Genomic DNA, 22,792 nt, shown 5'->3' with positions numbered 1-22,792 from the left:
GTAATCCCAAGCTATTTATTAATCAATACCGGCACCGCTCAGGCCCAAACGTAGATTTCAGCAGGAAAGGGAAGGAATGTTAGTCCGACACTTGCTTTTGCTAGAGGCCGTACTGTGCACTTCACAAGTGCCACGGTAGGAGTGAGTTTGTTAGTAGGGCAGGATTTGAAATTTTGCTGGAGTTAACGCGCGATTCATCATTTTAGGTGTAGGTGTAGGAGACTCATTAGGTGAAAAAAGTGAAGTAGGCGTTGACCGAAAAGGACGCCAAAAATTTTCGTGCAAAATTTACTGAAGAAAATGGAATCTGAAATTAATCAAATAGTATAGTGCAGTTGATTGAACAGTCTGTAATCAACAAAGTGCAATATAATATTGGCGGTTTCGTACGTTGACAACTAATTCGCATTTTAAATGATCGGATTATAAGTACGAGGAAAAGGAAGCCTAAGTTAAACTCGGGTGTATACGTATCAAGCCAGTATGTGATGATTAAACTAGTGCGAAGCCTCGGACAACAGCATCACATACAACGTTTCTCGTTTCGGTGATCCTACGACCGTTTCCCACCATCGCACAGTGGCGGATTTCCCTAAAAGCTGGCCAAAAGTCGAAAATGGGTTTGATTGACCTGCAAAGGTGCATACCATGGTTTTTTGGGCGCTGATTACGATTTTAATGTCAGATTTTCAAAATTCAAAATGGCGGATGCAAAATGGCCAAGTAAATTTTCACGAATGAAGATTTAATGGTTTCAGTGTATGCCAATAATGTTTATAATGTGTCGAATTGTAAATAGTGTGTTGTTAAATGATAGAATTTGTTGATTTGCACGCATTAAGATGTTTGGGTGTCTAGATAATGTAGCTATTATGAGAATTGATTTTATTAGTCATTTCATACTATGTATTTTGAAATATTATGCAACATAGTTACAAAACTTTTAAACTCTCTGTACGATTATTGTTCAATAGCTGTCCGATGCACATATTACTCAAAGTGCAAAAAATAGCATTTTTCTAGATTACAGAAAATAAGCCGATTCTGCGACGAAATGCATGGAGTGAAAATTGACAAGTTTGCATGCAAATTGCAGTAACTAAAAAATAAATATGACAAAAATACGAGAACAAGTCAAATGCACTAAGATTCATAGTTTTATTTAAATTATATTTGACCGAGGATTTGTCCAAAGTCCATTATTACGATGAAACGTCCATTTAAATTCATGCGTTATACTTGGTCAGAACATGCTAGTACTGCTTCCTCATATAGTTTTGAGCAACCACGTTTTGTTGTCATGCTTGCTGACATGCTACGACTATCAACTTTCTCACAAACTATTTCACCAAGCTGGAGTATACGCCAAAGTGAGCTTTTTGGCCACATCACGGCCGGAGATCCCAGTATTCTTTTGCACTACTCTACTCTTTTCGTTTGTAGTATCCAGTCATATATTCCACCTTTAGATTTGTTTTGCTTTGCATGATCAAAGATTATAGTTCCTTTAATCATGGTATTCATAATCGATTTTTGATATTTGGAACCTTTGGCGATCACTTCTCTTGACCTCGTTAGATTTCAATATGAACGACCAAAATTATTTACGTCTTTTGCGTTCCACTTTTTATAATTTTTAAACATATTGATGAATCTCGATCAAATTTTCACCACTAAATTCACAATTCTTCTTGATCAAAATGCAGTATTGTGCGACTCGCTATGACAATCGGAGGTGCAGCAGTAATTAAAAGTACGAATCCAAATTTTAAACTAATCCATCTCCGTCTCCATTTAATCAAAGATTACTCATAAATTCGGACAAGAATTCTATTATGTTCCAAATGGAGAATCGTTCAAGGAACCCAAATTACCTTGAAACATAGTGGACATACGTGGACAAAAAATTTCAATAATTTAGCAAAAATGTCTGTTGAAACCGTCTGCTACAAAAGCGTGAAAGTTATTGACATTTTTTATAAACAAACAAAATAATATATTTGGACATCAATACATATAAATAAAGTATATACCTTCAGCATAACTTTCCATTATTACACATTTGAAAACGGCACTTTTATCAAAATCTTGCTACACTTGAATAATACTGATATTTCGGGCGCTCGACGAAAAATATGAGCAAAACGAAATGGTTTAAACTGTTTGGATGTGTCAACACCTCAAATCTGGAAATTTTGGAGTGGTTCACTTAAAATAGCATGCGGCAATACCATCTGAAGGACAATGTATGTACTAGAACCCAAAGTACTACCACGCAATTTTCGACTTTTGGCCAGGTTTTTAGGCAAATCCGCCACTGTGCATCGTCAGAGGCGGCAGAACGACATCCACTACAGGCAGTTAGGCAGCATAAGGATCAAGAATACCGGATACTGCAAAGTAAAATCATTATTCTAGTCGAAAATCGAAAGCTTGAGGAAGCAACATTATTCATAAACTACAGAGAGAATTCAAAAGGAGAAAGACAAGATAAAAGAAATTATAGACATGACAACCAATCTGGTAAGATCCACCCAACATAAAATTCAACATCTATAATACCTGTGGAGATTTCGTGGGTTCCCCGCATCTTCTTAAGTAGGTATTATACTAACACTTCCTTCCCTTTTGCGATCGTAAGGGCATGGCCAGGTGTGTAGTGAACTATACTATTGTATAAAAAAATTTCGTTGTATCAGCCACCCATGATGAGTGCGGTCGTTTTTGCTATGCTAGGTGTAGGAAACTCATTAGGTGTCCCCAAAATTTGTTTTAGGAATATCGTAACGGCAAATAGCGAGAAATTGACCAGCAATATACTTGATTTAAATATTATGTTTACAGAAGACAAAATAACAAAAGGAAAAGGAGCAAAAAAAGTTCCAAAAGCAAACTGGGGTTACAATTCATAAAATATCGATTGATTTCAAGTCGAGAACATAAAAAATGAGGGGTTCAAAATATGCACTAACTGAACTGAAAACCTTACTTACCTTACTTGATGGACATAGTAGCAATTTAATGCGGGCGTAATTATCTTTACTTAACTATTACTACTACTACTTAGCTATTACGAAAAGAAGCAAGCAGATTTATCACGAATATCTGAATAAGGATTCTATTCTATTCTATTCTATTCTATTCTAACCCTTACACGGCCAGTATTGAAAAGCATCCTGGAAAACACTGCAGTTATTCTGTAGTGTTTTTCTTGTCAATATTAATATTTGAAGCATATTTCCACATGTCGCAAATATTAAAACGGCCAGGCCTACTGTGCAGAGTTGGTTTTGAAGATGTTTCAAAAATAGACGGCAATTAAACTATTCATTTAATGAAAAATTTAATTACCGAATTGTTTTGAATCTTAAAAGAGGAAGAAACGAGGACAATCGTACCGACCGTTTCAGTTTGAAGGGGATATAATAAATCGTTGGGAGTGACTTTGCTAAGAAGGTTAATGTCACTCCTTTGGTCCTTTGGGATGGGGCAGAGGTATTTTCACCTGGCTAATAAGCCTAGGTTATAGTGCCTTTACTCGCTCTGAATATCTGAAGAATGATCAAAATCAATCCTCCGCCGCCGGATGCTATACGACCTCTCGGCTGGGGTTTCCAGGAGCAATATAATAGTGACCTACCAGGAGACACCAGCCCTTGATGATACGCGTGCGTATTTTTTATGCCAATTAGGTTAGAGACAATAAGAGCGAAAAGAAACTAATTTACTAATTTAAGACATCCGAAGCCTAATTTACTAATTTAAGACAACGGAAACTACGAAATATGTAAGAAGCAAGATATAAAACAGGGAATCCGGATTTTGTCGCTGTTTAAAACATTAAACAAGTTATAGTATTATTTGTTATACTCATGATGAAATATGGTTAACATGAGAATTAATAATATAGTGGATATACTACACTTAAAATGATACGAAAATACTCTGAGGTGAAGTTTTATAATGCCGCAAATTGGTAACCGGTTTTCGATCGTCCTCTGTCAATTCTCAAGCCTCATACATGATTCAGCTAATATCATTCCACTCAGACAAGACCATGCGTATTTCTCTCGCACATTTAATGCCCTGTGGATTTTGTTGTTGGCAACAGACCACTGCGACCAACATTTACACCTATTGTGGTATGCCCCTTCCTTAATCTAACTGTACTATCAATTGATGAATGATTGTCATTATTGAGATATGCACTTTTTTCCCAGTTAAGCACTACACTTCGATTAAAGTTTATTACAGGTTTGGGATTTGCGGGCCAAATATCAAAAGGTTCCAGTTTTTCTTTACCGAAGATTCTTAGTCTGCGTCTGCATCAGTGTACTGCATTCGTAGAGCAAATGCTGTGATGTTACACTTTCCGATCCGCAAATGCGGTATGTATCGTTTGTAAGTTTACCAAACTTCATAAGACGATATTTACTCGGACAGTGTCCGGTTAATAGTCCTGTCATCATGCATTTTCGATGCATAAATTTCTTTGATTGTCGTAGTCCAGTTATGGTACTTCAATTGTTTATATAGCTCCTTTTTTAAAGCGCTCGATGAGATTCCATAGAATGATTCTGAACGCGGAGAAGAAAGCCACCTTATTCCGAGGTTGACCGTTGAAGCACATTAATTTTATGGGGAGTTTCAATGTTCGGCATTACCTGTAGCCAATCTTCGTTTGCAATGACGAGGTTATTTATAGGAACATCCTTCTAAACCTCAAGGTGTCCTGTTAAGTCTCCAGATACGTCTCTAGATTATAATTGTTAATTGACGACTTATTCTTAATGTGCTTTTTACGGCTTCTACTTTTATCGTCTGATGAAGCGGAAGGAGGTGCAGCATTGCAACTAATGCTTTCGATAGAGTATTTCGTATGGTGCCGATTACCGCTCCACATGCAAGCCTTTGAAGTTTGCCTAGCTTTTTTTATAAGTTGCTGTCTCTTTTTCTTTTTACACCAATTCGAAGTGAAGTTTCATGCAGATTGCATTCTATTTTAGATAACATTGTCACATTTTCCCCTCACGAGGATTGCAACATCATCTGCAAATCCAACAACTTCGTATTCCATTTCAGTTAATGATTGCAAAAGCTCGTCTACAACTAATGACCGCTATAAGGGCGATAGAACTCCGCCTTGAGGACATCCCTTATTTGTTTTCATAGTCAGTGTCGCGTTTCCAAGCATGCTAGTTACTTCAATTTATTGTGCAAATATCAAAACCATGTTTCCCTCATAGCGTTCCGCATTGAACTATGAGATGCATTGTCGAAAGCTCCCTCTATGCGAGAAAGGCAACCAGTGAGATTTCTTTTGAACGATAGATTTCTCTAGTTTTCCGATCAGTATGCGCTGTGGATTAGTTCCCTAGTTGGTCAAATAAACTCTAGACAAACATAGAAATTAGTTAGCTCAGTCCAAAGAAATGTGCATCAAATCAACTAACATTTAAAAATATTTGCAAGAAAAGATCTGAAAAAATAGTTTTCATAGATAACATGGATAATGGAACACCTAATGTACATAAGTGATAAGAGACGCGGACGAAAATAACTGGCCCTCGCGGGAAATTCCAAAACAAAATTAATGGACAATACAAACTATAAAAATACAATCACATATGAGAGAGGGAAATATATTGATGAAATATTTCGTTAGAGTGTGATTCCGTTACTTATTTCTTGCAAGGACTCTTGCAAAAGATATTCAAAAATGCATTGAAATCAAGCGCCAAACGAACTTGTATCTGTTATGCAATATGAAGATTATCCACTATGTCTGTATGTTTTGCCCAGAAGTCAAAATCGAAATTTGAACCTCTCCGATCAAATCACAAAACAAACAATTTCCAATACGCTAGAGCCATACTTCACCTATTTCTGAATATTTCATGGGATTCGGGTACATGTATATTTTAAATTGAGTCCGGGATTTAAAATCCCGTGGCGTGAAATGAGTCTACACAAAAGTGACGGTGTAAACCTAACCGCGGGAAACGTCACCAGATTTTAAAACTCTTAACGCAAAAATCCAGTATAATTCAACATAAATTGCTTCAGACGGGGAAAACGGTATTTTTATCAGGTTTAAAATTCGGTGCTATTTTAATATTGTAGGTATTTTGTAGAAGCAGCAGAACTTTTGTTTTGACAGTTTGGAGAGATTTTGGTGGAAAATTTTCCCTGGTGAAATTCCGACACAAATCCAGTCCGAAACCGCGTCACCCATTTTCCGAACTGGAAACAAGCCTTTAAGCTGTTGTTGGCCAGAATGAATTCCCTTTTTTAATTTTTCGCCTTGTGCAATGTCAAAACGCAGCTGCTCGCAATCGTTTTAGTTTATGTAGCTGGCTGTTGGTTTCGGTCGTGGGCGGGGTGCACGTAGATATATTCCGAACAGCTGTTTCTGGACCATTGACCAACCGCCCGGTTCAACCGAATTTCCTAGTCGATTTCCTGTGGTGAGTTTTAAAGCTTAGAGAAATCAGTTTTCGAATAATTGAACTCTCTGACATGACATCGTGAGCATCAGTTTTACGAGAGTCTGTCAGAGACTGCGATGAGCACACCACCACCACGTTTTTACCAGTGCAGGGATTGAGATCGTTACGGTAAACCGTGTACCTTGAACTCATGTGATCAAAATGCCCAAAAAGTATCAGACAACCAGGAGGAATGATACTAGTGGTAGGAAACGCAGCACAGCAAGGCCAGCATGGCATTGAATTGAACCGATTCAAGCGTCGTTCAAGTTATTTTGAGCAAACAATATGTTTCGAACTATACGTATAAAGAGTTCGGAAAGGACCGAACCGTAGCGACAAACAGAACACGTTGGCGAACAAATCTATGTTTGGCAAGCGTTCTGCGAATGTGACAAAATTATTCAGGTCTTCATCAGATTTGAGACCACCAGCGGACAAATCTACAAAAACAAACCCTTTCAGATTCTGTTTTTATGGTGTCTCGCAAAGGCCAGACTTTGTTTTGGCCGAATTTAGCATCGTCCGCTATGCCTGGACTATTGTAAGCTCGAGAAAAGTTGAGCCGGTCTTGAAGCCAAAAATACAAATCCCAACAGTAATTAAAAATGAACTTGACTACTAGAGTGACAAGAAAAATAAGATCCCCCACGGATTACTTCTGAGTCGATTGCTAGTGCCATCTGGAGTGCCTGTTCCAAATTAGTGCCAAATCGGAAAAATCTAGATGCTACTCCAACGTCCATGAAGTTTGTATGTGATTTTTCAACAATTTACAAGAAGAAAACCCACTAGCTCGTATTTTCACCGTTATGTGGTACTGTATGTATCAGTTTATTACCACAAGTGAGAAAAGGACAGATAACTTTATGACCTACAATTTTGTCAAAGACAGCGAATAAATCGGTGACAAATGACCAATTCGGCCAAATGACGCATTCGGCCAATTGGCCTGTTCGGCCATGTAGCAATCGGCCAAATTGCGTTAGACCAAATGACCGGGCACTGTTCTGCCTGCTGAGTGTTGAATAATTTCAATTATTTCACGGCGGCTGGATTTGAAGAACATTGAATTGAATTTAAATTTTATTTATTACTGTCATTCTTAAAATTGATTAGACTATTGCGATCTATTGTGAATTTTGTTTAGCGTTACGATAATGAGATTAACTGACGAACGCTGAAAATGATCGCATAGCATAGCACGAACACCTGCACAAATCGTAGATGGAGTTGCAGAATATAGCATATCCATTGTCACGACCTACAATGACGTAGACCCGTTCAACTCCACACACCTGGCTACGTCCTTACAAGCATTTTTATTTTGTAAGAATCCTATCATCTACTTACGGAAAACGCTCCGAACCGAAACAGTTTTCATTCATGACGGAGATATCAAAAGGCGAAAAATATGTGAGCTGGGGATTATATACTTCTGCATATATTTAGTAGTGTTATTTCCAAAGAAATCGCAAAGAATATATTAGAAACAATCTCACCGGTATCAGAAATATGAAATTCGTCCCTGCTTAATGGCTTTTAATGCCACTTCTTAGGGCTGAACGTTGTCGAACCTTCACGAACTCCGGTCGCTTGAGGCAGTACTTGCTGTATGTAAGATGATCCAATCCACAAGTGATGACTGCCCAAATAACCATAAGCATTAAGCCATTGCACTATATTGGCTATACATTTGCACTAATGTTGCATTGAAACTCCATTACAGCATTAACAACGCAATAAAGCTCTATATTAGCATCAATAATGCATAACTGCACAGCCGACATATAGCATTATAGCTTGCTCTATATACGTATATAAAGCTGATATAACGCGTACATGCTTCAAGGATCTTTAAAGCATGTAAGCTTTACAAGTGCATTTAATGCCATTATAGAGCAAATAAAAAGCTGATATAATGCTATTGTAATGCTGTGGGTTTATTTGTTATGAAACTCTTTTTGAAGATTATATTCGGCATATTTCATTTCAATCGAACATATGCAATATAGTCCAGGAAGCAAACGCAGCGCACTTACCGTGAAGGACGAGGCAAGGTACCTCAGTTCGAGACTTACTAAAGGTAATTTTCGTAAACATTCATATCATGTGAGAACGAAAACCCATTAAGGATATTCATTACAATGCATTAGAACAGAGTCAATTACGGTCATTCTGTTTAGAAAATCTTATTTTAAAATTTTTCCTTTTTGCTCATCATACCGAAAGGAAACATAAGAAATGGTTTTAAAACCATGGCGGATAATGACAACAAATTGAAGCTTTTTAATAGCATTAGTAGTGCCAATATAAGGCTTTCAAATTTGACATTTGTACGCTTTTGCTATATAATAGCATTAGTACTGCAGAAACGAGCTGTCAATCTCTGCACAGTAATAGCACTATATTTCGCCTTTTCTGGCATAATATCAGCATTATATAAGTATTTAGGGCTTCACGGCTTTTTAGGACAGCTTTATATGTGGATCTAACGCAGATATTAGGCTACGTTATAATGCCTATTGGTTACTTGGGAATGCTTATTGGTTACTTGGGTGCACTTAACATTCGGAAATAGCACCCGCATATCTCAAACATCTTAACTGTACACTGTCAGAAGGCGAACGGGAGCGAAAAAAAGTTCGCCTCCATCATCTAGGCTGCTGCGATCCATTTTCACTGCTGAAAATGATCGCTAATTAAGTACTAATGGGTTCCCGAAGCTCCGAAACCGAGGTATAATTGAAACAACGACGAGGAACACGGTCGAAAAAAGCATCCAAAGTCACAATCTCGTCCATAATTATGTCCGTCACAATCGATGCTAGGTTTTTTTTTAATATCCTAGCAAGGTCGTATTTGTACCTATATTCAATGCTGATAGAGCTCGTGCGTTACTGAGGCGAATATTGGCGCATCAATGCGCTATGAAGAATTCTGACAGCTCTTTTACAACTACAGATGCAAAGTCAATTCAAAAGAGTTTTCATCACGAAGTACCTAACCTCAACTTATTTTGTTTTCATCACAAAATAATTCGGCGCCTTATCTGTTTAAATGGGAATAGGAAGGAAGGTACGGAAAAATGAAAGTGAAAAGTGAATAGTGAATAGTGAATAGTGAATAGTGAATAGTGAATAGTGAATAGTGAATAGTGAATAGTGAATAGTGAATAGTGAATAGTGAATAGTGAATAGTGAATAGTGAATAGTGAATAGTGAATAGTGAATAGTGAATAGTGAATAGTGAATAGTGAATAGTGAATAGTGAATAGTGAATAGTGAATAGTGAATAGTGAATAGTGAATAGTGAATAGTGAATAGTGAATAGTGAATAGTGAATAGTGAATAGTGAATAGTGAATAGTGAATAGTGAATAGTGAATAGTGAATAGTGAATAGTGAATAGTGAATAGTGAATAGTGAATAGTGAATAGTGAATAGTGAATAGTGAATAGTGAATAGTGAATAGTGAATAGTGAATAGTGAATAGTGAATAGTGAATAGTGAATAGTGAATAGTGAATAGTGAATAGTGAATAGTGAATAGTGAATAGTGAATAGTGAATAGTGAATAGTGAATAGTGAATAGTGAATAGTGAATAGTGAATAGTGAATAGTGAATAGTGAATAGTGAATAGTGAATAGTGAATAGTGAATAGTGAATAGTGAATAGTGAATAGTGAATAGTGAATAGTGAATAGTGAATAGTGAATAGTGAATAGTGAATAGTGAATAGTGAATAGTGAATAGTGAATAGTGAATAGTGAATAGTGAATAGTGAATAGTGAATAGTGAATAGTGAATAGTGAATAGTGAATAGTGAATAGTGAATAGTGAATAGTGAATAGTGAATAGTGAATAGTGAATAGTGAATAGTGAATAGTGAATAGTGAATAGTGAGTAGTGAATAGTGAATAGTGAATAGTGAATAGTGAATAGTGAATAGTGAATAGTGAATAGTGAATAGTGAATAGTCAATAGTGAATAGTCAATAGTGAGTAGTGAATAGTGAATAGTGAATAGTGAATAGTGAATAGTGAATAGTGAATAGTGAATAGTGAATAGTGAATAGTGAATAGTGAATAGTGAATAGTGAATAGTGAATAGTGAATAGTGAATAGTGAATAGTGAATAGTGAATAGTGAATAGTAAATAGTGAATAGTGAATAGTGAATAGTGAATAGTGAATAGTGAATAATGAATAGTGAAACACGAAAAGTAAAAAGTGAAAAATGAAAAGTAAATAGTGAATATTGAATACCCAAGTAGCAATTTTAGTTTAATAGCACACAAGTGCAGTTTAGGTTTTAAGAAGGATTCCAAAGCCTCGTGTGTTGCTAGGATAGTGAATAGTTTAATGTGAAAAGTAGAAAACTTAAAGCGAAAATTCTAAAAGCATCAAGTGAAAAGAAACATGAAAAATGATACTTGAAAAGTGATAATGAAAAGGCAATGGTAACTATTATACCGTCTCCTTAAATGCAGCGATTTTAATTTCAAATGAAAGATAAATAAAACATGAACTTCGAGGGCAATATCAACAAAAGTCTATCACCAATATTCTTTTCCGAGAAACTCCACATTAGAACCAACAAATGTTTCAATAAATAAATCGGCAATGATTCAACAATCTTTTTAATTTCCTCCGCCTAAGACAACTTCCGAATCAGCCCAACATTCGGTCACCCGGCTCGATTCGGTCACATCCCACCAAACTCTCGTAAGTTATTTTTAACGGGTCTATTTATATATTTTTATATCTTCCAGGCAAAAGCATTGATAGCGCACCTTCGCCTGCGCCGGGAAAACTACGGTGTTCGAGTGACAAATCATTTAGTGTCGCACCGCGCCCCAATCGACGGTGGGCCACAGCCGTGATGCGTGGCAACGCGAACACCCAACAGCTCAACAGTCGAGAGGCGTCAGGTTGCTGTGATCGTTTGAGTGTGTGATTAACCGAAACAGTGGAGGCGCGTGGTTTTTCTGGTTGTGTATGATCCGTTCCAAGGCTAGCGTGGATACTAGTCGAATGGTGTAGCGGAGAATGAAAACAATAGATGGCAGGAAGGAACGAAATAATCATTAAACTTATATTACTTCGTAACGTGTAGCAAGTCGTGTGCCGATGCAGCCGCGCTGTTAAAGGAAGAGTAAACATTAAAGGAAGAAAGAAAAAAAAACAACGCGAAAAAGCAAAAGTTGCTGTGACGACGGCGGCAGTGGCTGCTGTAAACACGCGGACGTCGCGAGCGGTCTTTTCCGCACCTAAATTGAATCTTATGGGACGCGTTTTTTTTCCTGTGCCCTCCTGCGCTAAATGTGCTAGCTGGTTTTGCCTGATGTTGGATGCGGGGGCCTTCACCGGTCTGCAAACCTCGGGTCGATTCAGTTTCAGTTGGAACGGATATGCGATTAGTTCGTTTTTTTGCTGATTTCGGGAAAGAGTGTGTTTTAATGAATGGCTAATTATGTGCTGTGAGTTTTCCACGAGAAGAAAGGCTAATTCTGTGCAACAGGTTGGAGCGAGTTGTTGAGTCACCATGTGTAAAAATTTTCACCGGAAAAATATACTGAGCAATTATCCTGTGCAATAGTTAAGGAATTCGTATCTACACTGAAAAGAATTTATGTGCCAAAACAGTTCGACCAAAGAAGATTAGTGTTTTGATTTTTTAATACCTTAGTAAGTGAAGTAGGTAACAGGATGAAGGAATTTTTAACTTCAACGGCGACTGAAGCCGGCGGCTTCGAGTTCGATGGCTGCGGTGACGTATCGGATCTGTCTTTCGAGCGATTTGAGGCAGAGGCGAACGAATCGGCCAGGGAACGTTGTTTTTTGCAGTGCCAATCGGAGGCATCGCTAACGGACTTGGCCTGTCCGACGTTCTTCGACAAGGTATCCTGCTGGCCTCGGACCCCCGCGGAAACGTTGGCCATTTTGCCTTGCTTTTCGGAGTTCCAGGGAGTGCAGTACGACAGTTCGCGTGAGTATTGAGTTTTGGGGTTCTAGTTAATTAGTTTTGAAGGACCACTTACTTGTGACTAGATATAACTTGTGTTTCTGAGCAAACCCCTAATTAAGCGTGATGTCCCACAAGAAAATGATATCTCGCCTTTTCACAGCTTTTGTTAGTGATTGCCGTCACACAAATTGCGTACAATTCTGATTGCATTTTGACCCTGAATATGTTCAAAGTATCAGTGAATTAATACGGCCGTTATTTGAATTTAATATATTTCTGCTAGTAAATCGGGTTGAGATTTCTTCAAGTTGGTCTCATTTTTCTAGGATGATGGCAATAGCAGTCACCATTTGGGCAAGTTGATTGAAAATTTCTTCCCAGCACCGTCTTAATGCATGGGCCCACGTGAGCTCCATGAGCACCTTAAACATTTTTGGGGCATTTCGACAAATCAACACTCACGTATTTCAATTCACTTAACACACAGTAGGCGGCAGTTTATTTTGAAAAGTAGACAAGGTAACACACGGGTGAAATTAGTTGGGTGTATCAAACATGCATTTATTTCTCATTCCCTCCGATAAAACTTTCCTTTAGCTGGTAGTAAAGCCCACAGGATACTGTTGGCTAATGGGAAGGCTTCTCCTACGACCGATATTCCCTCAGGTTCAATGGAGATCGATTTGAGTACTTCCCCTAATGGTATATCCATTTAACATAGCCGGCCTCTGCATAGGATACTTATGGACTTATCTGGAAGATAAGCCATTTAACATCATCGATATATCGAGTGATCTAATTAAACAATACTCGGTCGTGTGACCGATATCGCCATGGACCGACCAGATGAACGTAGGTTAACTGTTACGGGTAAATATGATTGCTCGTAGTATCTTGTCTACGTACCCGCCCGGAAAGTGGAGATTGATGGTGTAGTCACCAGTATGAGCTTTAATTGCGAAAATCGGTTTAAGCATGGGGTTCGCTTTTTAATAACCCTTTGCTTCAGTTAGTGAATATTCAGGATTGCCATCATACTCTCTACTGTAGGGAGTCTGCGCATGATCTCTCGACATATCCCGCGTATAAATCACACGGGAAAAAATAGAAGCATTCTTTTGTGGAAGGGTTCAATAAGAAATGCTAAAGAGGGTGTCGGCCACGACTAATTTCTACGACCCTTATTTCACTGAAGAGCGCGAGTCTGTCAATTTAATTGAGGGAACAACTTCTAATGTGCCTACACTTTTCCGAAAGATGTCAAACTTTTTTTCTCCTAAGCGTCCTAAATATGATAACTCGAGAAAACCGAAGTAAGTGGCTCCTGGTCTCGGCCATCTTAGTAGATTCAACCTAGTACTGCATAAATAAAATTCTCTGTTAGTCTTTTAATCGATTTTTTTAATTATATGGCTTCCAATCGATTTAACATTTCCTCGGTACAAGGTATTAAAATTGAAATTTCCTCGGTACAATGTATTAAAAAGACGAAGCCTTTCAGACAGCATTAAAACTCTACTCGCACCTCAGCTGGTGTTAGAAGACCTAAACTCTCACGGTATGTCATGGGGTCATCTTAACGAAGACAACCGATTTGCCATGCTGCTTTTGTCCGGAGAAAGATAATAGACTGGTATCAATCTCCTAGTGGACCACAGATACTCTGAACTTAAGTCATCTTTCGCCGGAACAGCGATCATTCATTAGGTAGTTTCTATAAGTGACAGCATATAAGTCCCATACAATGAATTATCCAAATAAAATATGAATTGGCAAACATTTTCGGTCTTTCTATTTACTTTTAGTTATATTTATACGCTTAACGCAAAAAAAGTTGTATACTCCCAATACAATAAGAAATAATTGCAACCATTTGAATCTAAATTTTCTCCAATTTCATGTTTTGCGAATGGGTCATGCGGTCATGCGCCGCATGGGTAGCATTTGTCATTTGAAAGGGGGTGGTCAGTAGTAGATGGAAATTGATGATTGACGCCATTTCGAAAACCAAGATGCCGGTTAACAGTTATTGACCACCCCGTTTTAAATGACACTCATATTGACCATAACCATTTCACAGTCAAATGTCTGTCTTCTTCTGGCTACTCCATATTTTCTGAAACCATTCTTAGGATAAGAATATAATTCTGATGTTCTTAAACTAAAGCAGACAAAAAAATGACCCGAAAATTGCCAATGTTAAAACTTCTAATCAAAAAATAGCGAAAATTGCTGCAAAATTTATCGCTCGTTTTCTCAAGTTCATAGGAACATAAATGGGACAGATCACATTCAAGGGCAATTAAACGGATCACTTACTAAACTTAATCGAAAAGGACGTAGCACACCTGGGTTCGATTTTTATGCCCGCACATGGGGTTAGAGATTTTACTGCAGAGACTGTTTCGAACAGCAAAAGGAGCGAATGATTAACATTTCTATACTCGAAATAAAATACTCGAAATAAAAAAATGGAGAAGACAACTCCATGCCGTACTTTGAGAATTAAAGTCTTCGCAATTACACTAAGTTCAGAATGCTCAACCTAAGCACCCCCAGTCCTGCATTAAGTTGAGATTATTGGTGTTCCTGGCAGCGCTGCAAACTCTAGACCTTGTATCAAATAATCTTATTATAGGTACAGTAGCAGACGTCTCCACAAGTGGATGTCAGAGTTGCACTCTTTCTTAGCCAAGATAGCATGTTTTGTGGAGTTTTCTGCAGATTTTCTGCAAAAGTGTGCTTAAAGCGTCTTTTAACGGAACATTTCAGATGCTCCGGGCACTGTTTGCTTGCGGGGAATGGTAATATGGACCATTCCCAAAGTAGGCAGGCTTTTCAACATACCTAGTGCAAGAATCATGCAAAAGATTATCCTTGCGAGCCTTTGCCACAAAATATCTTCACTCACTGGATAAAGGGATCCTTGAAATGGCCAACTCCGTGCTTCAGCAGATCTACGCTTGGCAAACTCGAATCGGTGACCGCTCCGTCGATCTCAACTTTGTGAGCGGGCATATATACGCGATAGTTCTCTTTATAAAATACTTGTTATGTTATTTGTTTGCTTTAAGTAGGATTTTACAATGCTGAGCTTATCTGAGCGGACTTTCGACTGTCGTCGTCGATATCTATTTTGGCTGCTGTATATTTCATCGTCAGTTCTTTCGAAATCTTTAGAATACTTAGTAGATTATCTTTGATTTTAAACAAGTTCAGATAGGGTCCAACTGAGTTCAATTTGCATGATTTCCAATAGGAAGTCAGAGTATTCGAAAACGAATCTAGTACGACATCCATTTTAGACAAAATGAAAACTAATTCGAAGGAAGAGACATAAATTACGTGAGATACAAGGGTTAATGATGAAATAACAGATAAATCTGCAGTGAAATTATATTAAAATTTCACAGAAATTAAAGTGTTGGTGCTTCATATTGATGGTTTTGCTCGAAATAGGGTGGAAAATTTTTCGCTGTTACTGTTATATGTAAAAGAAGCTTCGAAATCGAATAAAAATTGGTTAAAATTTCTCGGCCTAACCGAAATTGACTTGTAAATTCAGCAAGTTAGTCACTCCTTATGTGGAATAAATGAAGAAACAGTAGGCTACAAGGTAACAATACTACTAGTCTTCCCAATTCTCGAATGTTATGCAACTTCTGTTGTATTTAGTTGTCTATGTAACGTTGTTCATTGTTTAAAGCGGAAGTCTTTCTTCAAAGACATTGTAATATGCATAATTTAACGGTTGGATTGTCTTACATTCACTTAACTTAACATTTAGTTGCTGATAATGTTGCCAGCGGTGATAAATGTTTTTTTCGAGAGTTGTCCTACTGGAGCTGTAGAGCTAGGACCCCCCGTCAGAAACACCTTCTACAATTGCAGACGAGACAATTTCGCCCACTGCTTAAAACCAATTGTAGCGGGCCGTGATTCTGAATGTGATATTCATTGCACGGTTCAGATATGTGCAGGCGTAGAGACTTCGCGATCGCGTGTATCATCGGGAAGGGCTCAAGCATTTGTAAGTTAACGTGGTCGACCGCGCGTGCGTTTTTGTATGTCACGTTCGAAAATCTTTAAAATCGTGACCGACCATCTTAGATTCCAATGAAACTTTACACGTTTCACCGTCATGCAAGACTAAATATTTTCCACAGGTAATAAGATTATTTTGACTCAAGAGCAACTTTTCAAAAGGGCGTAAACGTTTCTACGTGTATGAATTTCATTTTTTTTTTTGTTCGATTACTGTATTTTATACAGAAAAACTATTTGAGAACGAGTTACAGGGAATGAATACTTCTGTCTGAAAAAAATATACGCTGAAAAAAATGTTGTGTCATTTTTCAAAAAAACAAAAATTTATGATAAAAATTTAAATTGCGAAAAAACCCATTTTTTTTTCAATTTTTATATTTTGTTACCAAAAACCTAAAGAGAAAAGAAACATTTTGAATGTGATTGCATGATGGAGAAAAAATCGGTAAAAAAGTTTTTCTAACAATAACTTCGTACATGTTTTTAAATTTCATACTAATAGACGTACAAAATTGTAATTCTATTACAGAATATAATTCTAAGCACCATTTAAAATCAAAATGCATTTAACAAAAATCTTCCAAAATGCGATAGTTTTCGAGATATTTGAAATTTTGCTCCTTCAAAAACAGTTTCGTGTAATTATGCTCTTTTTAAAAGTTATTCGCGTTACCCCATCAAAAAATGTCAAAAATTTAATGTTTATCGTTTTAAAGACGTAAAAGCAACTTTTTTAGTGTATTTGGATCCTGGAGAAGCTTTCAATAAAAAAGTATTCCTAAGAACAACTTTTGACATTTTTTTATAATTCTTACTATTTGCAGTCAAAAATACAATTTACAATACAACATATGATTCAGCTATATAGTTTAATCAACGGACCCTATGGTTGAAATATATTTAGGTTGCTTTCATGTAACTTTCAAATGGTTTACAATATCGCCTTGATGTCAAAGAAAAAGTTGCACGAAAGTTTACGGGCCTTTTGAAAAATCTATTATTGTTGATGGAGAAATGCGACTAACTTATGAAAAGGTCGTAATAAAACAAAATAATTGTGTTGTTAAAACAAAAGTTATCTCGAGAACTACTACATTTTAGAAATTTTTTGTTAAGAGCATTTCGATTTAAAAAGGCGTTTAGAATCATATTCAAAAAGAAAATTGTATTTTTGACTGCAAATAGTAAGAATTATAAAAAAATGTCAAAAGTTGTTGTTGGGAAAACTTTTTTATTGAAAGCTTCTCCATGATCGAAATACACTAAAAAGGTTGCTTTTACGTCTTTAAAACGATAAACATTAAATTTTTGCCGTTTTTTGATGGGGTAACGCGAATAACTTTTAAAAAGAGCATAATTACACGAATTAATTGTTTTTGAAGTAGCAAAATTTCAAATATCTCGAAAACTATCGCATTTTGGAAAATTTTTGTTAAATGCATTTTGATTTTAAATGGTGCTTAGAATTATATTCTGTAATAAAATTACAATTTTATATGTCAATTAGTATGAAATTTAAAAACATGTACGACGTTATTGTTAGAAAAACTTTTTTACCGATTTTTTCTCCATCATGCAATTACAATCAAAATGTTTCTTTTCTCTTTAGGTTTTTGGTAACAAAATATAAAAAAATTAAAAAAATGTGTTTTTTCGCAATTTACATTTTATCATAATTTTTTGTTTATTTTTTTGAAAAATGACACAACATTTTTTTCAGTGTATATTTTTTTCGGACAGAAGTTTTCATTCCCTGTATCTTGTTCTCAGATGGTTTTGCTGCATAAAATACAGTAATCGAACAAAAAAATTTTGAAATTCATGCACATAGAAACGTTTACGCCCTTTTGAAAAATTACTCTTGTATCAAAATATTCCAATTGCCAGAGAATATCATGGAAATTCATACAGCGAACACACCTGCAAAGTTTCGTTCGAATCGACGATGGTCATATTTTGCGGTCGGCCGGTTTCTCATGGAATCCCTCACGTGTGACTTTCCCATATTCGTGTGTGTTCTAGAATGATCGCACGCGGGCCGTGAATCTGTTACTTAATTTTTCGTGTACGGTTCAGATTCTAGAAGAAAGTGGCTCATGTCGCCATCGAACCTGTTGTCAAGTGGATGCGGGAGTTTTTTTTTCTTAATTTTTTAATTTTTTTGTTTCTTTTTTTTATAAATTAGCATGGACCTAGACTATTGGTGCCGAGAATAGAGACTTCCGGGCATGCCCGATCCATGATCGCACGAGTGTGGAGGTTTGTAGGTTGACGCTTGAGATCGCGTTTGTAAGTTTATGACTGCTGAGACGTTAATTTTATCAACGGGATGTTAGCATGTTTGCGTGAACGTGGGCTGCTTGGATAATCGCGAGGGGCTCAAGCGATTGTATGCTGACGTGATTTTGTAACATATTTGCGTGTGTTCTTGAATAGCCGCACGATTCTATCAGAAAGTGGATTCCATTATATCGCTAGAATCCCAGGTCATGTCGCCATGAGACGTGTTGTCTAATAGGTATGAGCGTATGTTCTTAATTGGTCTAGCTGAAGCCATGAACCTAGGTTTCTAGGATCGAGAATAGACTTCCGGACGTGATCGATTCGTGACCGCGCGCGCGGTAATTTTTGTAGGACCTCGTTTGAGAATTTATAAGTATTAAGACGTTCACTATCACCGAGGTGTAATCATGTTTGCGAGATCGAGGGCGTCGGTGTTCGTGGGTGGTCGCGAAGAGAGCAAGAGTTTGTATGTTAACGTGTTTTCGCGTGTGCTAGAGTGTATGTGACTGCACATGTATACATTCGATTTTGTGACCATGGGTAACACGTTCACATATTTGCGTATGTTGTTGAATGATCGCGCGAGCTGTGTATCTGATTATAAATTTTGATGTGCGGTTCAGATGCTAGAAGGGAGTGAGTTCCCTCGTATCAGTAATAGCTACCGGTCATGTCGCCGTGTTAACTGGTAAATATGAGTGTCATTTTTGACTGACCCAGCTGAAGGCGAGTGTCGAAAAGCAGTATAAGAATCGAAAAGAAGAGTTAAAGGCAATAGATTAGAGACGTAATAGAATGTAATGTAACACATAGCATAATTTTTTCAATTGTCTATTTCTTTCTTGGTTGATTGTAGGTTGTGAATACAGTATAGAACAGAAAATAGGCTCACACCAGACTTCTCGATACACCACTATCGAGGCGTATTGAAACTTGTAACATTGTAACATCTTGAAGCGGGCTTCTTATATAAATCAAATCCTGAGTAATCATAATGATTGATGGATTATTAACATGAGAACTAATTAACGTCTAGTAGTAGAACTTGGTGCAAATAGAAACTAAAAAGAGCCATGGCCCTTATATTTAGATAACTCTATTGAATCTATTGAGGCTTGATGATGTTTACAACCGTCAATCCTATCGACCTGCGAGAGGGAGAATGTCTTCACAAGTTTGCGACAAAAGTACTGCAAACATACTTTTTAAATGCAGGCTTACAATAGCATTCCAGATACAAAAATCATACGTTTTGAGGCCGACCAGGCTTTACTCTTAGATCGATTGTTCTCAACATCATCCATCTTCTCAATGCTCTTGTTACTTTTCCTTTGTAAATCATGGATTGCATATCGATGATGTCTCATCAGAATTTGGCATTGGCATAAGACAATGTTAACGCTGAATCCAAAACATGCTACGAAGCAAACAACTTTTCACGCATGAGGTTCTACAAGAAAAGTGATCAGCGAGCAATAAAAACGGTTAGCGAACTAACTTTTACCCCTCCAGGTATTGTGTACTGAAAAATATATTTGATTCCATATCAACATAGCACTCATCGTAGCAGATGTGATCAATCAGCTGCGAAACACGAACGTCGTTCGAATCCTCTTTAAGTCACTTATCACTTCACGGCACCTTTACTATACACCCACGCAGTTGACCTGCAGCCACAGAAGACACGATCCGGATCGTTCCGCTTTTAGTTAGCTCAATTTACACCTTGGATCGGGCATAGCAGAAAATACTCAATCTGACGGAACATTTGTGAGTTGCTGATAGTCGAAATCTGTGTTAACGTGGATGACTTGAAAGATTGCAGCTTCTGTTACTCCTTAATTCGTGCGGTCGTTTACTCCGTATTAATTTGCCGTGTGTCAAAAACGCAAGAAAGCGTTTCTCGTTAGATTTTATTAGCTGATATCTGAAGCAGTTCATTACATCGTAATGAATCTACGCTTGCTATTATTGCATTTTGGACTAACATTCGTTACGTGGTTCCTTAATTGGAATCCCTCAATATTTTTTCTCTTTTTTTTTTTTTTCTATAATTCGATTCTTTAGTATTCTATTGGAGCTTCTTCAAACTAACTACCAAATGTCGTTCTACTAATTAGATGCGGCGAAGCTCTTACTTCCACACAACTGGATGGGCTCCATTAGAGCGATTCGCGCGCAAGAATAAATCCAATTATTTCATTACGACAAGTAAAATCAGATCTCCGGACACCAAACGACAGGATCACATTGTTCCTTGTTCCATTCCGTCCGCCAATAAATTCATTATTGCCAAGCTAATGCCCGATTCTATTGCCATACCGACGCACACGCTAAAACGTTCCTAAGAACCATTCGTCGAGTGTCAATTATCCATTGTACCTATTTACGGAGATGTAAGCCGTTCGGGCCGGCTGTAATGTAAAAGCAATTCCAACCAATAACGCGGCGCGAAGGTGGGTGGGTGAGGTATAATGCTGAATGCGTAGCAGGTGGAGGATGTGAAGGCTTTCAGCTTTATGACAATTGATAAGCGAATGTGGCATACAGAAAATGAATACTGTTTCTATGATGACAGGATAATGTGTATAGGGGAGAGTTAGTCGTGTTGAAATAATTTTAAACTCTAAAGAAATTTGAACTTCAAATTTGAGGAATTCATGTGATAAAATATTTAATATTATCTAGACATGTAACTGTCGATCTATCTATTCAAAAGCGATTTGTATCACTTGTTAAAATCGAAATAATTTTTCAAAAATATATACTTCTTATCTTAACAACAAACCAAAAACAATTACAATTACACGTTATTTATATTTCTTTTAATAACGAAAATACGGTTCATAGACAAATTTTCGTATTCAATGTTTGTTTATTGCTTCAATTTCAATTTTTCTTGAATTTGAAGAAATTCCATAACTAATAGAATATTCTTCTTGTTTTCTTATCAAAAGAATATTTATTTGTCAAAATTTGTTCCACGGATGGTGTCACTACAAGCATCTTTGGCTTAATGGCTCATAAACAATTCAAAACTTAATGGTTGAAAATCGTAACAAAACAGAACCTTAATCATAATAAAGAATCTCGGATACATGGACATTTTTAGCCAGAACTATAAATAATATTCCAAATTCAGATTAGACATTTCTTTTCTCATGTATGGAATAAACTGTTCATCTGTACAGTTCATAACACCAAATATAGATAAAGTTTGATATTTTTGTTTCGAGTTCAGTTGTGTAACTATTTAGATTTATCATCTAATTGACGCAAGCTTGATGCTGATGAGATAAATTCGAAACACGAAAATTTAAAACAAATTTATCGTAAAAACATTCATGCACCGAGAAAATTGAGATGCACTAACGAACCCCAATTTCTCCTACGCCATCACTCGCGCTCTTCGCACTGATCAACACCGACTATGTCCATTTCCTTTCAATTTATTTTAACTTATTTTCCGCTATTCAACTGTTACCGTGCCGCGTAACTTCATCACTAGAAAACGCGTTGAGCATAGTATCGCTAGGATACGACAATGGCACTGTGAAAAGAAGCAAAGCTATTTGCTTTGGCAATTGGTAATTAAATTTTAACCTTCGTCTTTTTAATTCTGAGTTTTTATGTTTAGTGTATGGCTGCAATTTGAGATTAAGGTATTCCGTTATTTTAAGAAGCGAGGATACCGCTTTAGAAGAATGGTTGATTCTAAGAGTCCGAACTTCCATGATTCCCAGTTTCCAATTGTATCCTTAATTCTTGAAATCCCATTCTCTTCAATTTCTTGATTAACCCGATTGCTAGATTTTTGGATCATTGTAATATTTTTAATATTTTTTATTACTTTTTAGTAATAAATCTTTTGACACCTGGATTCTTGGATTCCTGGTTTCCTAAATGTCCTGGATTCCTGAAATTCTAATTTTAGGTGTTCTCAAAAATGAAAAAATTGCAAACATTTTTGATTCCTGATCTACAGAATTGTCGAGTTCCTGGATTACA

The 22,792-nt window shown here is 36.9% G+C and overlaps 1 protein-coding gene across 2 annotated transcripts in view; it reads left to right on the top strand.

The window, feature by feature from the left end:
• LOC131689575 (diuretic hormone receptor-like) overlaps positions 1 to 22,792 on the top strand; it is a 112,559-nt gene that overhangs the window by 28,275 nt on the left and 61,492 nt on the right. For both annotated transcript variants that reach the window (XM_058974766.1, XM_058974765.1), the window contains exon 2: positions 11,259 to 12,475. In XM_058974766.1, the coding sequence (XP_058830749.1) occupies positions 12,196 to 12,475 (280 nt within the window). In that variant the 5' untranslated portion in view covers positions 11,259 to 12,195. The remainder of the gene's footprint in view (positions 1 to 11,258; positions 12,476 to 22,792) is intronic.

Source organism: Topomyia yanbarensis, chromosome 3 (assembly GCF_030247195.1).
Source record: "Topomyia yanbarensis strain Yona2022 chromosome 3, ASM3024719v1, whole genome shotgun sequence".
Taxonomy (NCBI): Eukaryota; Metazoa; Arthropoda; class Insecta; order Diptera; family Culicidae; genus Topomyia; species Topomyia yanbarensis.
Note: the sequence above shows the minus strand (reverse complement) of the source record. Positions and strands in the feature narration are given on the sequence as shown.